General features: G+C 29.7%; 1 protein-coding gene across 1 annotated transcript; it reads right to left on the reverse strand.

Moving 5' to 3' along the window:
* Positions 1-3,359: 3,359 nt before the first annotated feature.
* On the reverse strand, positions 3,360-15,327 carry Bcat (Branched chain amino acid transaminase). The gene is made up of 7 exons (XM_088277670.1): positions 15,058-15,327; positions 11,833-12,060; positions 7,698-7,907; positions 6,843-7,073; positions 6,034-6,340; positions 5,223-5,377; positions 3,360-4,669 (listed from the first exon to the last, which is right to left on the reverse strand). Exons 1-7 carry the CDS (start codon positions 15,073-15,075, stop codon positions 4,484-4,486), a joined length of 1,335 nt encoding a protein of 444 aa, XP_088133796.1. The 5' UTR covers positions 15,076-15,327; the 3' UTR covers positions 3,360-4,483.
* Between the last annotated feature and the right edge of the window lie 988 nt (positions 15,328-16,315).

Here is a 16,315-nt window from a genome sequence, read left to right on the forward strand (position 1 = left end):
GAAAATTGATGTTTTTGATTTATGACGTTCTTGAAAGGAGTGAGCGACTTGAGATAAAACACGATGATTTATTTACTGCAACTAGGTGTCGATATAAAATTACGATATTTCTTCAATAAAATAATACATATTACGGAAATATGTGCTTAGTTTCGTTAATATTTCAAATAAAAAAATCTGATACTGTACAATATTTTATTTTATATTTATTGTAAACAATTTTAAATAATTCAATAACACAATTAACTATGTAGTGATATATAAGTAGTTTAATAATAATAAATAACTGTTAACTCTAAAATCATTTCCTAACAATATTCATATTTACATGTGCCTAATATTAATTTATAATATAAAAGAAACATTGATTTTGTATCATTAATAATAATCTACTAAAAATTAACTAAAAATTAAACTTTTACTCTTTTATTTTTCCCAATATGTACGACAATTTTATTATAATTTTATATATACATATTTCATTAACTTTTATTTAATTATTGTAATATTCATAAACGTAAGTTGATAAATAATAGTTGATAAAATTAATTTATTACTGAAAACTGTAGATGTAAAATATAACCATTTTCAAGTATTTATATTTGCCGCAGTTTATTTAATCCAGCTTTAAATTGAAGGTAATTTTTTTAAATAAGAAGACTTTGTCTTTAATTTTTTACACATCAGACTTTTATACAAATCACTTATTTGTAAATCTTTCTTAAATATATTTGTTTCAGGTTTAAAAGTGTGTAATTTAAATTGTGTAAAAACAAATTTCTCAATGTGGCAATTTTTAAAAAATCCCCTTGAACTAACTATTATAGCATTCATTGAAAAATACACATCAACATAACGAATAACGCATATAAATAGACCTTGATGTAACGGAAGTAAGTAAGCTTAAGTTTACGTAAATATGTTCATGAATGTGTAACTAATGTAGTAATATGTATGTTTAAACTGTGTATGTACATATCTCAATTACAATGTTTTTATTTTATTATTTGTCATACCTTTATTGATCTTTTTGAATTCCAAATATGTAATTGTTATATAGAGAACAACAAATTGGAGAGTGAACCTCAATTTAAACAATCAATAAAACAAATCATTCGATAAACCAATTTTTTTAAGCCCCTTGATATTCGTTATATCGAGGTTCCACTGCTAGATATTTGTAATAGGTTTTTTTGGTTTATTACTTTTGACATTTTAGTACATATTTGCTAACATTTTCATTTAAAGTGAGTAATATTTTTAGATATCTCCTCAATATAGATGAAGAAGAATATGGATGGCTGGGTATTTTCAGGGCGTACAGCCTGTCATAGGCTGGTTAAGTGACCACTTTACACTGTATTAAAGTATTTGGACACACTCAAAATGTTGTAAAGTAAATAATAGTTAAACCTCTTGATCAATCAGAAATGAATCACATTTCCTTATGCCATGTATTTCCATTTGTTTGTGATATATGTTTAATACATTTTAATTTATGTTATATTTGCATATAACATACTAAAATGTTAGCTTGAAATAAACATAGATTATTAATGCTAATGATTAAATTTATTACTAGTTTTGATTTACACAAATAGCTGCTTTCATATAATATATAAATAACAAGTTTTTATCAAAGTAACATAATCAAAATATTTTCCCTGCAACCTTCACAATATCTAATTCTGCTTATTTATTATTATCATTATTTATATAAGCAAAAACACAATTTATGATTCTACAGATTTCTCGTGATGCTGTTTCACCTATTAAACTATGTAAAAAAAACACAATGGACGTATTTAAGTACAAATTTGTAAAGCAGTCAATAATGCTAGATTCTATTGTTACATACAATATCTCGGTAGCGTAAAGGCAAAGGGGTATATCTATCTCAGACCAAATTTTACAGGAGAGCAAAAACAAACTTGTGAAATTAAATAACTCATTTGTTTTATGTATTTTTATATGTACATATCTTAATAAAGTAAATAAGTATTGCAACTACAGCTATATCCTTTTTTCTAGATTATGGAATACACTATTTTAGACATTTTGTGGAACAAACTTAGAAAATGAAAAATTTGACAGATATACCCCCTTGCCATTACAGTACCGATCTGTGGACCTATGAGTGGATTTTTTTTTTAAATAATGCTCTGAGCATATTGGCTGTCCAAACTCAAAACACAGTAAGGGACATTATTTTTGTAGTACGTTTTTTTTGCAATTTTGGGCTTAGTAGAATCTACTTAGTCCAAAAATGTAAAAAAAAACGTACTACAAAAAAATGTCCCTTACTGTGTTTTAAGTTTGGACAGCCAATATGCATAGTATCCATGGTTCACACAATATAAAGTAAAAAGATTTATTGTAATATATACCATAATCAGCAAAACAAATTGTTAAAAATACAATTTAAGTATGTTAACATCGGAATTTGACTATTTCAATGAATTGTTATTTCAAATATTTAAATTTTGTGCAAAATTATAAAACAGTAAAAGCCCGTTGGTTTTGTTGATGGAACCAAAACTGAAGAAAAAAAATTAACAAATATAAATAATTCAATCCTTTTTCTTAAATAAATAATTGGTAAATATTACGAGTTATTTGCTTACAAAAGCAGTGAATGAAATCAGAAATTTTAATGAATTATTAAAAACAAAATATAATAGAAATAATATTTGTATTTTTTTAAACTTTTGTTGTAATTTCATTTCAAACTACCTGTAACAGGGCAAGTGTTACTGTGGCTCTATCTGGTTAGATGGAAAACAAGAAAAGAGATAGCAGACATTTAAAATGTATGTTTTTTTTTAATTAAAAGAGAAATATTTGTGTTTTTATTATTTACACAAATATTTCTGTTTAAATAAGCTTAAATAAGCTGTGAGCTTAAGCGGCTCATTATTAGAAATAGGTATTAAATTGTGATAGAGTGGGTTCGAACCGAGAAACTCTGACTTAAGAGACCGCAACACTAACCACGGGACCACAACCTGACATAATTAATTTCAAAATGTTTGTGGGTACACAATATTTTAGCAGCTGTCAAAATATACGCTGACCGCCATGAGCAATGCTTAGCATTGCATGTGTTGCTGTTACGTTCAACAGATGGCGCTGCCAATGCGGTCAAGAAAGCTGTTCAAAAAAATGTTTTTACCTGTAACAAGTGAAAACACCTGTTGTAGGTATGTATATATATTAGAATAAAAATATGATTCAAGGTTTTAAACAAACTGACATTTACATTTTTATTTATTTGGATTTTGGGAAAACTTCTGTATGATAAAAGTCATTGAAGGGACCAGAATTTCAAAATTTAAATTATTGTTCTTTGATTAACATACTTTTACCGTATTATGTATTTGGTAATTTCTTCATAATCTTGTAGACAAGTCAAGAGTCACAACTTAATGTATACTTTACTTAGGTTAAAATAATGATAACCTCTGCAAAACACGGGATCAATATGGGCGGTTCATTCCAGTTATTCATATCTTGTCAAAATTTCATTTTTAATTTATGTTTTACTTAGTAAATACCACTATTTCTTAAAATCGTTTGTAACATCTATTGTATACCATACGGTGTTTGAAAATTATGCGGAATGAATTAAAACATGTCGCTCACTCCTTTCAACAACGTCATATATAAAAAATCATCAATTTTCAGTTGTGCATGTTTTCAGAATGCTCAGAAAATGTACTTTATCCCAGCAAAAGCGGCATATTTTCAACTTAATATTTACCCACTGCAGGGCAGAAAGTGTTGTTTTTGCATTATGAAGAAAAAGTATTGTTTAATTATTTTTTAACATATACCAAATACTTTTCAAATGGAGAAGAAACATTTAGGTTTTACCTTAAAATATCTGTTGCACAGTAATTAAGTTCAATACGTGGCTTGATATTTATTTTCAATACATTTTATTATATTTTTAAACTTTAAAAACGATCTCCTGAATAATCAAGTTTTTTGAAATATGACGTTGAAAGGAGTGAGCGATGTGTCACAATAATTTTTGAGAAATAGTGGTATTGACTGAGTAAAACTTAAATAAAAAATGAATAGATATTACCAGGGCTTTTTTTTAGTGTAAAGCGGTGGAACAGCGTTCCGGCACACTTTTATACGGATATTTATTTTTAAAATTTCAAAATCAATTAGACGAAATAATGTTTGCGCTTACATAATTATAATCTTTATTTATATAATTCGTCAAAGTGATCAAATATGGTATTGTAATGAATATTTCAATGATTTTTTTTTTAGTGAAAAGCTTCACATGAAGTGAGTTCCGGGACCTTTTTTGTTTAAAAAAAAAAGCCCTGAATATTACTATAAAGTGACTGCCGAATCATTCGATAAAGTTTTATTTACCTACATTTGAAATGGGGGTTTTATAATAAATCTTCTATATATGTGATGTAAGTGAGATTCAAAGACTGTAAGTCAATAAAGGTGTGGATGATCATATCTGTCGGGCCCAGGAATGTTCCATGTATCCGTACTGTATTGCGGTGAGCGTGTCTCGAACCTTCTTATGAATGGCATTAGGAACTTCCAAAGTTGGAATCTTGATATCCTCGTTCATGTAACTAATTTTTCCAATTGGGCTCACGACGCATGCAGTTCCTGATCCAAATAACTCCAATAACTGAAAATGTAAGATTTTTTTTTATTTTAGTCAACTAATTAACCGTCATGTTCAATGATGTGCTGCTATAGGTTCGCACTGGTTCTGCCGAGCCGGTTGTTAAAATAATTTGGGTTTATCATGTCCTTACTTAGGGTTCAGAAAAGTTATATGGCCTATGTAAGATGTAAGTGGGTTTAATCTTTATTCTCCAAGTAACATTAATTTTTTATGTAGTTCTTGAGTGAAAAATTCTAGACAAAAACACTCACTCCATATAACTCAATTCTTGGAAGTTGTATATATGTAGTAACTTAACAATCGCTTTCGGATTACAGTTGGAACTGCCATCTGTTGAGAACTTAATGTAAATAGTACATATAAAGAGCTAAAATATTTAATTATAATGAAATACCAATATAAAGAACATTTTGGCCATTTGAGGTTTCTAATGTGTATCAATCTGTATCCGATTCAAATCATCCAGGCTTGTTGAACTAGGGATTAATGTAAAAATTGTTTTCTTAATCAGTTATTGAATATGATATAAAAAATAAGTGTTATTAACACATACCCTATTTTCATTTGTAAGCTCAATGATCTGACTCATTGTTATAGGCGCTTCAACGACTCTCAAATCTCCCCAGTGGCGGGCAAGTTGGAGTATCGAGTGTCTTGTTACTCCGGGCAATATAAGACCATTCAGTGGCGGAGTAGAAAGGGTTTTTTCTGAAATGGTTAATAAAACAATATTAAAAAATAAATAAGATAAATTTATAGAAATATTGTCACTTAATGCAGAACTGTCCTAACTGTAAAAAAAGAAATTTTACAGAAGAGGCACAAAGTGAGTTCTTTAAATTATTTAGTTGTAATTTCTTTTAAATATTTAGATTCCTAATGTTTGAGTGGCTATTTATATAAGGTGAGAACTTTCTGCTTAATAAAATCAGCAGCATAAAGAACATAATACATAAATGAAATTGGCTGTATGAGAACACTTCACTTTTGGAAATTTGGAGTGTAGGGTTCATCACTGTGCCTGAATGTATTTGGCGATAGGGTGGACACCGCATCTAACCGATGTAGTGTCTTATGCACTGTCTGGGTCCAGATAGAAGGGTTAAAGAAGAATGAAGCAACTATTTATTTTTTATAACATGTTTTTAGGTAATCCTGGCACAATTGAGTTTTGATTTTGGCATTTATTTCTGACATTTATCGTGAAGTTCACCCCGGAAATGACTTTGCAGCGAAATGTCAAAATATGAGTTGACTAAATTGCCCTACCCTGATCATGGGCCTAAAGGAAAACAAGGAGTTTGTTAATGCAGGTAATCAAAATATGAAAAAAATGTTTTAAGGTGCAATAGAACAGTACTCACCGCCTTTTTTATTTATTGAAACCATGAAAATGTTCATGGTGCCAGCTTCGGTTAGCTGATGGTCTTCACCGTAGAGCCACAGCACTTGATGCAACCCTTTCTTTATGGCCTTGCTCTGAATGTCCACTGTGGGGGCGTAGTTGGAGCCCATCTTGCGGTCTCCGACGCCACCCGGCCACGCACGAGTGTATGTCGGGTCGGCTAGAAGGGAAATTCCACCATCTTCGCCAGCTTTGAAATATGCCCCCACAGGACAGAGAATAGCGTACAACAGTGCTGAGTCAGAAGAGGCTACTCCGAGACTCGGCTATAAGATAATACATATTAATTGAGTTATTAATTGTTTAAGCGGCTTTTACTCACACTATGGGAAAAATGCTGAAGAAATATTTACACTAGTTACTATTTTTACAGTCCATACACAAAATAATGAAAATTTATTTTAAATATGAACCGAATATTTATTTATTTCTAATATTTATAGAAGACATATCATGCTACACAAATAAAATAACCTTATAATATCAATAATAATTTATGCTCTAAAAAATATATAATGAAATAAAACATTATTTTGAAATATGTTTCCCCAAACATACACCACAGACTACTCTTTTACAGTGCGTGCAAAGGTCTCTCTCTTTAAACTTTTTTTATTTATGGTAAGACATCAATAAAACCCTGGTATAAATATCTTTATATTGAAAAAAAAAACCAGCATTAAAAAAAAAGTTATCAGCAATCATGTGTGTTTGGTGACAAAAAGTAATTTTTGGCATATTTAATTAATATAAAGAAAAAAAACTTACATCTATCCCAATGAAAGTTGGCCGTATATAAAGACTTGATGCCACACTGTGTGGAACCCATTCCTGATCAATTTCGACAAGGCGGTTCAAGCATTTTATCATCTCTTCTCCATTGAAAGGTGGTAATCCTGTACGAATGGCGGATAAGTTCATACGCTCCATATTAAGCTCGGGCCTAAATACCCTTATCCTATCATCGACACCCCGATAGGCCTTCATTCCCTCAAACAGCTAGTAAAAAACAAAAACATACAGTTTAGATAACAGGTAAACAGAAGGTTCAAAGATGTCATTATTTAAACCGGTTTTTTAATTTGATCGCCCATGTCTATCTAGTTCATCACCGGGGGTTAGTCACTTTAACTGTCATACCTTAGGCTTATTATTAAAAAAATTGGTAAAAATCCTTTTTTTATGAGATTTCTCAAAACAATACATATTTACAAATACCATTTATGACTCTTTTTATATCCTTTGCAAGTCAAAGGCTCTCAACATAAGATGTCGCCGGATAATTTTTTTGTAATAATATTTTATTGAATATTTTTTAACAAATATATTTTATATTGAATGTAATATATCAATCAACATTATCTTGACATATTCTGCAAATGAGGAAGTCAGCGATATTGACCTCGAAATACTAAATGCGTCGCATGACGTATTCATATGCATAGGGCGAGTAGGAACAATTTGAGGTATCGCGAGCGTTTCTGTGGTTGCAGATATACATTTTTGTACCTGAACATAAGGAATACGGCTTGTTGCTTTCGGGGATAATATAGTGTACGTATCACATACATTTGTATGAGTAGGGCGGTAACCGGGATCTTTATCTCATCTATAATAATTTACCTCAATCGCATAATGTAACACTTTGGCTGCCGGGTGCAAAACCAGATTCTCAAACGGTATAATTTCCGGTTTCTGCCATCCTCCAAGTTGTTTGTAAAATTGGATTTTTAGCATGTGATCCGTAAAGAATTTGCCAAACTGTAAATCTCCGACATCTGGTTTGCTTTGCAGTTGTTCGGGAGAAGCCAGACGCACGGATAAATCTGAGAACTGAAATAAAAATAATTTTAGAATAAACTTGCAAATACTTCTTGAACCCTTTATATAATGGTTTTGTTAGTTTAAAAAAGGGATAATATGTATATATTTTTTTATATTATTTTTATTTAAAAAAATATAAAAATAAAGGATCCCAGTATGTAAAATAATCCGGTTAGGATCTTGCATACATCGGAATAAAAGGGACTATGCTAAATAAAAGCTTTCTCAAACCAACCATAGATGGCTCCAGTAAACTCAAACACAAAGCGTCGTGAGATTTATGAAAAATGAGTTCCAAAAATTTGAGTAGTGTGGTTGTCAATCATGGGTAGAATGGTGAATGTTACACGTGTGTAAAATGACCGGTCATAAGCCCTGTAAATATCCAGACCTCCATATTCTACGTTGTCTATATTGAGATGTTAAAATGGATAAAAAATTTAAAAGTTTAAATTTTTAGAACAACCTTAATTTTTTTTATATAATTAGTATTTTTAGTATACAGGTTTACTTTTTTTATGCTCCTTCACTGATTTCAATTCACACGCACAATTATCTATATACTAGTTATCCATTTGTTGTATGTGTGTGAAGGTATCTATGATTTCCAGTTTTTTGGTGAGTACCAATGATAAAAATAAAAATACTGAATGTATTAGATACAATAATTATATATAATTAAAGTACTGATAACCATTACGCATATCTTGTATATATTTGGCAAGATTACCGTAATTCAAAAAACATGTACTTATTTCGAGCAACAAAAAATGAATCCTTACAAAAATAATTTTTTATTGTTTATTTTTTTTGCAATATTGACCTTCGATGAATACTTCCTTGTTTCCCTGCAAATCTTTGGTCAAGGTAATGAATGATTATAATTTTACAGTATCTACCTAATTTATGTTAACCGAGTTTTTTCTAGGATGTAATGACATTTTTAGATATATATTTTTTACACACAAAAAAGTTTTGCTCTTTTACAAGTTTTTTGTCCGCCTCCGTAGTATAATGGTCAGCACGCTCGGCTACCGTTCTGGAGGTCCTGGGTTCGATTCCCAAGGGGGGTAAAATAAATATTAGTGATTTTTTCACTGTAATATTTATTCAATATTACCATGGACTGGTACCTGAAGCGGAGGGCTGATCACCTTTCCTTCATGTGTAAATGATCAATGTAACACTACGTTAATATGAAACAGTGCCCTATGCACCATTGGGGTGCGGATAAGGACTTTATTATTATTATTTACTTTTACAAGTACCTAGTGTGAAATTTTTAAACTAATAATATGTAAAAACTAATAATATAAAAAATAATAATAATTTCAATAAAAATAAATTGTAAATTGTAAAACATGTGTAAGTCCCTCTCCAAGCACAAGAGCTCAGTCTCTTTTTTGGAGAGAACTGTGTTTTTAATTTTAAGATTGTTAGAAATATTTAGAAAATGAATTGAAATTGTAAAAAAAGCATTGTAACCATATTAAATAATTAAAAATGTAAATAAATCTCACTTCAAGATTGGTTTTCTCATCTTTTTAATAAAGTGGTTAATGTTCAACAATATTTTGTTTTTTTTTGTACTCAAATCTAGACTTATTAAGATACTGTATAAGATCTCTTTGTGCAGAGGCAATATTGAGGTTTGGGCATCACAATTGTCTCTGTTGAAACATGCTATATATCTTGGTTATTTAATATTTGTTTAAGAGGGAAAATAAATTGAAAAAATATGCTTAAACTTACGGAGTAAGTACTTATACAATTATTACATTGACAATACAGCTATGTGTTTAAAATAGTAAAGAATGTCTATTTAAAAATAATTTCATTCCAGAAAATATTATTAGAATTCTCTTTTAACAATACGCAATGACCTACACCTTACTACTACTGTTGACCTTAGATAAAAAATACATATTTTCATATCTATTCATAAAATCTAATCACATGTGAAGAGGTTTAAAAAAGGTTAACATATGCTTAAATCATTTACCAAGACATTATCTATAACAATAAAATATTCTAAAAAGAACGCAAAGCACAAGTTCTAGGTAGAAATGGCTCACATAAGTCAATATTGACACAGAAATAACTTGCACATGGGGGGAGTGAGGCACAACTGGTAGAGAGGTAAAACTGATAGGAAAAAATACATATTACAAGAAATCTATCAGAATACGTTATTAAATTGTGACATCTATTTTTTTCCCCTTCTAACTCTTACCAATGCTGCTTGGTATCGAAACAGATTTACACTGATAGTTGATCACAAGAAAGCAAGGAGATGAGTTCTGCACATCAGGGTGATATTTAATCATGTTAGAGTGAAATAACACTTATTTATTTTAAACCCCCTGGGAATTGAGCCCAGGACCTCCAGAATGGTTACCAAACACACTAACTACTATGCTATAGAGGCGGACACACATAACACTAATAATGATAAATATATCCTTTATCCAATGATTTGGAGCGCAGGACTGTTCATCTTGCCATTGAATTATTAGCGATTAAGTAACAACAGATAGGAACTCTGATTCTCAATGCTTTTCAAGTACAAATAAAATACAATATAATTAAATATTTTAGCACTAGAAAATAGTGCCTCTCATGATCAGAGATTTGTTAGGGACAAGGAACGACTGAAAATCAGTAATGCATGCCCTAGTTAGTTGCTGATGCACAATGCTGATAGTATTTTATTGGGTTATTAAGCCATGGGTCATTTGCACATTTCGCCAATGAATATTGTTATCGGTAGTAATAAAAGTGTTGCCTCGTTACCAAAAAAAAAAATATTATCCGCTTGGAATAATAAATTAAAGACACCTAAGATAAATATATCTTATTATGATTGCCACGTTTTTTTCATGTTATCAAGATAATCATTTTTATTTTTGAAATCAATAAAATCACATGATTTATGGTGTGTTTAAATAATTAGGTCAATCTATATTATTGTATCAAAAATTTCAATCACTTAGACCACCGCGAACAACTTTGAATAAAATATTTTATCTTATCTCTATAAATTGCGTACCGTGTGTGATGACATTACTTAGGAGCGTACCTTATTTTTGTAAATTTTTATCTTATCTCAAGCGCCCGTAAATAAGATAATATACGATTGGCGAAGTTTGCAGAATGTTTTTTAATAACTGATAAAAATGTGCCATTATGGTAATAATAATATACTAGCTGTATATATACTGCGGAAGGCTCATTTACTGAGGTGATTAATTTTTAAGGCATAATTTTAAAATATCATGACTTTTTCATACTATCTGTTCTTGTAAACGTGTATATTGATTTTGAAGAAATTTGTCAATAATGTACCTGGATAAGAAGAGTTTTACTGGGTAAATTTAAGAAGACTTAAAATATATACATGTTTCATTCATTCATTCTTGATATGAATGAAATAACGCAAATAAAACAAGGTCAGACAGCGAGACTTATTCAACACAATTTATTTCTTTATTACATTTTCATACAAATAATCATATGACCAATTACATAATAATTTGTGTATTTAACACAATGTAATATATCCAAGCATACAATATATTTATAATGTATATATGTTGCAAAATGCAAACTGATAATGGCTATGACTTCCTCATTTAACAATATTTTATTGTATTTTATAAAGGCATCCACCTTTTAAAAAGTGTAGTAGTTCGTGTATTTGGCTTTGACGCTAGATATTCCGAGTTTGATTCCTAGTATTTATACTATTTGTTCTAAAACTTATTTAATAATACCCAGGACTTGTACCTGAAGTGCGGGACTGATCACCTTGTATTCACATAATCAACGATCAAGTTAACATTATATCCGTCTGATGCACCATTTGGTGTAGATAAGGTCAGAATAAAAAAGAAAAGACACAGAAAATAATAAATATAATGTAATTAAATTTTACCTTGAATGACTGCTGTTTTACAAATTCATGTTGTTCATCATTCTTGGGAGACAGGTCTAGAAATGGAGTGAAGGCAATATTTGTAGCAGAACGTTTGATGTCATCGGTTATAAGTAAATGATTTGGCGGAATCACTTCTTCTACTTCTTGTACTCGGAGTGAAGAGCTGCAGTATCTCACGAGCTTCTTCAGCTTGTGCTGATTCTCAAACACCTTCTTGACCAAGGACTAGAAAGTATAACAAGTACATTAACCTTACATAATCACATCCAATCCATAGGGAGCACCGAGGCAACACATGTAAAAAATGTAGTGACAACTAGCGTGTTTCTAAACTTTTTACGTTTGTATTTTATGTAAAGTTCTCAATAAAAATGTTGCACTTATGTTTTTAATATAATAATAATAAAACCCTTATCCGCACCCCAATGGTGCATAGGGCACTGCGTCATATAAACGCAGTGTTATCTTGATCATTAACACATGAAGGAAAGGTGATCAGCCCTCCGCTTCAGGTACCAGTCCAGGGTAATATAGAATAAATATGACAGTGAAAAAAATCACTTTTATTTATTTTACCCCCCTTGGGAATCGAACCCGGAACCTCCAGAACGGTAGCCGAGCGTGCTGACCATTACACTACGGAGGCGGACTTATGTTTTTAGTAAACGTTTTTGCTAAAATGTGAGTTTTTATCATCGTATGTTTTACGATAGTCCCGGATTAAGGTACATTGAAACAAGTCCCATGGTCCAGGGTTAACAATAGAACCGTCAACTGGTCATTTTGCTATGTCATAAATTTCTTGGAGACTTCCTTGGAGAGAAAAAAATCCCTATTAATTTAATTGAACCCAAGCCAAAAATTAAACAGTTAAAATTGAACAAAACATAAAACTTATAAAACCAATAAAATAAAGTAATTTCTCCGATATTTGATAAAAAAATTTCATTTTTTCCCAGAGCTCAAATTTGTGAGGTTTATTTGTAAATTTGTCACCTGAAATGTAAATGTGATTTATATAAATATGTGTGGATTTTTTTATTGACACTATTTTGCTGCAAAAGGAATAATACTCTTTAAGTAGTTTTTTATTATTATTTTTAAATCACGATCTGTGCTATCAATAAAAGGTTACGAGTGGTTAAATTACTTTAAGTTTTATGACTCTAGACTTTTGCAATAACAGTTTGAGAGAAGAAAAAAACATTATGTATTGTATGAATGAATCTTTTCTTAACATGTTGCAATTATCAAAAAGTGTTTTTTTTCATTCGAACAATTTGCTTGACAATTTATTTAAATGAAATGTTACAGCATTTAAAAAATATTTTATAATCATGGCTGATGACAAATTACCTACTAATTTCAAATTTTTTAAATAACTAACAGAATACTAGTTTCAGGCATCGAATGAATGATTTGAATAACTTTAATTAATTAAAGATTGTTGTAATGTATTAATATTAATATAAATCGGAACGGATCTTTTATTCTATTGGATATGTTTATTTTTGTGACAGATGTTACGCCTTGCGAGGACGTCATTAAACCCAACCGAAAAAAAACAGTTACAATAATTTATTTTGAGGCGAAATAGTCGTCTTAGAAAAAATTATCATTATTATTTTTTAAAAAAATCAAATAAATAATGATAACTTAATTCTAAAAAGTAAACCCTAATTCAACGAATAGGTTTATTGAAATGAATGGAGTAATCAAATAACTCGATAATTTACACTCCATTCAACCTATCTATAAATTTTTTAATGAATTTATTAAATACATAATATGTGATGTGTTAAGTAGGTGTTCAAATCATTGTTTTATTTCTGATAAATTTTAATGTCAAAGAAATATTGTTATCGTATTTAAAATTCTTCAAGAAAGGATGAATTGTATCAATAATGAATTAATTATGAATTTGTCTCAAATAATTCACATTGAATCTTGTATTTAATAAAATAAAATTTAAATGTAATGAAAGCAAAGTAAGTCATAATAACGAGGCAGTAAAGTAATAATAACCAGATTTAACCAGTTATTAAATTTTGCTTGATCTCAATTCACAAAGTGAATAAAATTTATTAAAGTAAAATAATTTCATAATTTTGCAAATGCATTGATACTTATCAATATCTTGTTTGATCTGAAGAGTTTATATTAGTGATTATTAGTAAACAATAGTTGCGTCACTTGAAGACATTTGTTTTATTATTCTTCATATGCATGAATAAGATTACTTTTAGTATCAAAACAGGGGTTAACCCCTAATTATAGAATAAAAAACAAAGTAATTAATATCAATAGTAAATACGTACATATAAGGAATGATAGTGTATGTTTTGTTACATATGTAGTATAATATTTTATCTAAAAACAAAAATTATCCGCACATTTTCTCTCTACTACTTATCCATACTTAAAAGTGAGGATAATTATCCTATAATAATATTATTAGTGATATCTGTCTACCTTACTTTAACATGTTAACGTAATTACACTAACATGTTACAAGTAAGGTAGACAGATATCACTAGGAGTTCTATTTTTATCAATTAAATTATAAGCCTATTTCCAACGTTGCCTCCATAATCTTTTGGGTCTGATTTTATTTGGATAAGTTTTTTAAAAAAAAGAAATTTGGCGAGTGAATTGAATTAAAATTGTTATTTTAAATCTTATCCACACCAAATGGTGTATAGAGTACTGAATCATATTGACAAAGTGCCATTTTTATCATGAATTACATGAAGGCAAGATGATCGATCCTTTACTTTAGGTACCACCAGTCCAGAGCGATATTGAATAAATATTACAGTGAAAAATCACAACACCCTGGAATCCGAGACTCCTAACATAGCAGCTAAACACGTTAACCACTATACTATAGAGTCAGAATCTATATTCAAAATAGTGCAAAATTTTGTTTCCAAGGAGACATTTTGTAATATACCGGAATATTTTGTTTTCATACTTAATTTGTTTGGTGAATTAAGTATGACATTACTGATAAATATTCTATATAAAAAAAATGAGAGGTCAGAAAAACATACGATATGGATAAAAATTTGATGAACTCTCTCTTTTAATACATGTATTTTAATTGATATTCATATCACGGTGATGTTTCATCATCATATTGATTGAATATTGGAAAAATGTGATTACCCGTATAATTCAATTATTTAAAAAATAAAATTAAAATACATGTGATTTACTTACATTACTCCTGATCACCATTTTGAATTTTGTATTTTATGTAGCACAAAAATAAACAGTCGAGCAAATTATCGAGGGGATGAAAGTTTTTAGTTGGAGCACTAGTAAATCACTAAAGTAGAATTAACGTCTGATCTGGTCATAGTGCAGTAATACAGGTATCCTCATTTCCTTTTAGTCTAAGATATTTGCAAACACTATACATAAGACACCCGAAGCATAATGAGGAATGAATATACATGTGCGATTATAAATTTAAATTACACGAACTGTGAATTCTATACATATAGTGGTCACAACACTTCAACTGAATTAAGTGGGGGGAGATAAAAATGTATATACGTATATATTACATGGAAAGATATGACGTATATAGAACCATCATCAAAACAGTGAAATCCTTGATAAGAAAATGAGAAAATCAGAGTAACAAAACACTGATTGTGTCTTGGGCAGGCCGAGCAAACAAACAATGTTTGACAAACGTTTCGATTAATATAACAAATAACTATAAACTCACACTAACATACTAACTGACATATTTTTAAATGTAGTAATAAGCTTAGCAGCTCACTCTATACTATTTTATTGCGAAACTTGTAGTTAACTGAAGGAACAACATATTATAAGTATATATAACTCCTTATCACAGTTAGGTCACACAAGGGTTAATGGTGCGAGTACCTGAATACCGGATTAACATATCACAGTGACGGAACAAAGTTATTTCTTTTCTGTTAACAAAACAATGAATAATTTAAATATAACACATATTTTTATGCTTTAAAAAAATACAGTGCGAATAATTAATGTATGTACTAATTATTGATTGTTGAAAAATAAAACTATTCCATGACGTCTGTTTTTTTCTATTCTTTGACCTTTTGTTGTTTTGGTGAATAGAAACAGCAAGTAATGTGTAAATGTTTTAATAAAAAAATCAGTTATTTTCACTTATGGCGTATTTAAGATTATGGTCAAATTGTACCTTGCGATAAATTCGGCTCTGGTTACAATTTTAAATTAGTATGCATTACTACGTATTTTGTGCTTCCAAGGTCCAGTGCCAGGTAATTTTTTACACATGAATTTTTCATTGTTTTTATTTTTTAAAGAATAACCCCCAAAGCCTTTATTTCAGGGCTTGTCAGCAGGTAGGGTAAGGTAAGGGTAAGAAAAGTAGATACAAAAAAAACACCATAAGGACCCCGACCAATTGAAAATAAATATTTCTCAAATTCATTTTAGAATTGGCGGGAAA

Source organism: Brachycentrus maculatus, unplaced genomic scaffold (genome assembly GCF_059751285.1).
Source record: "Brachycentrus maculatus isolate JH-2025_06_01 unplaced genomic scaffold, ASM5975128v1 h1tg000049l, whole genome shotgun sequence".
Taxonomy (NCBI): Eukaryota; Metazoa; Arthropoda; class Insecta; order Trichoptera; family Brachycentridae; genus Brachycentrus; species Brachycentrus maculatus.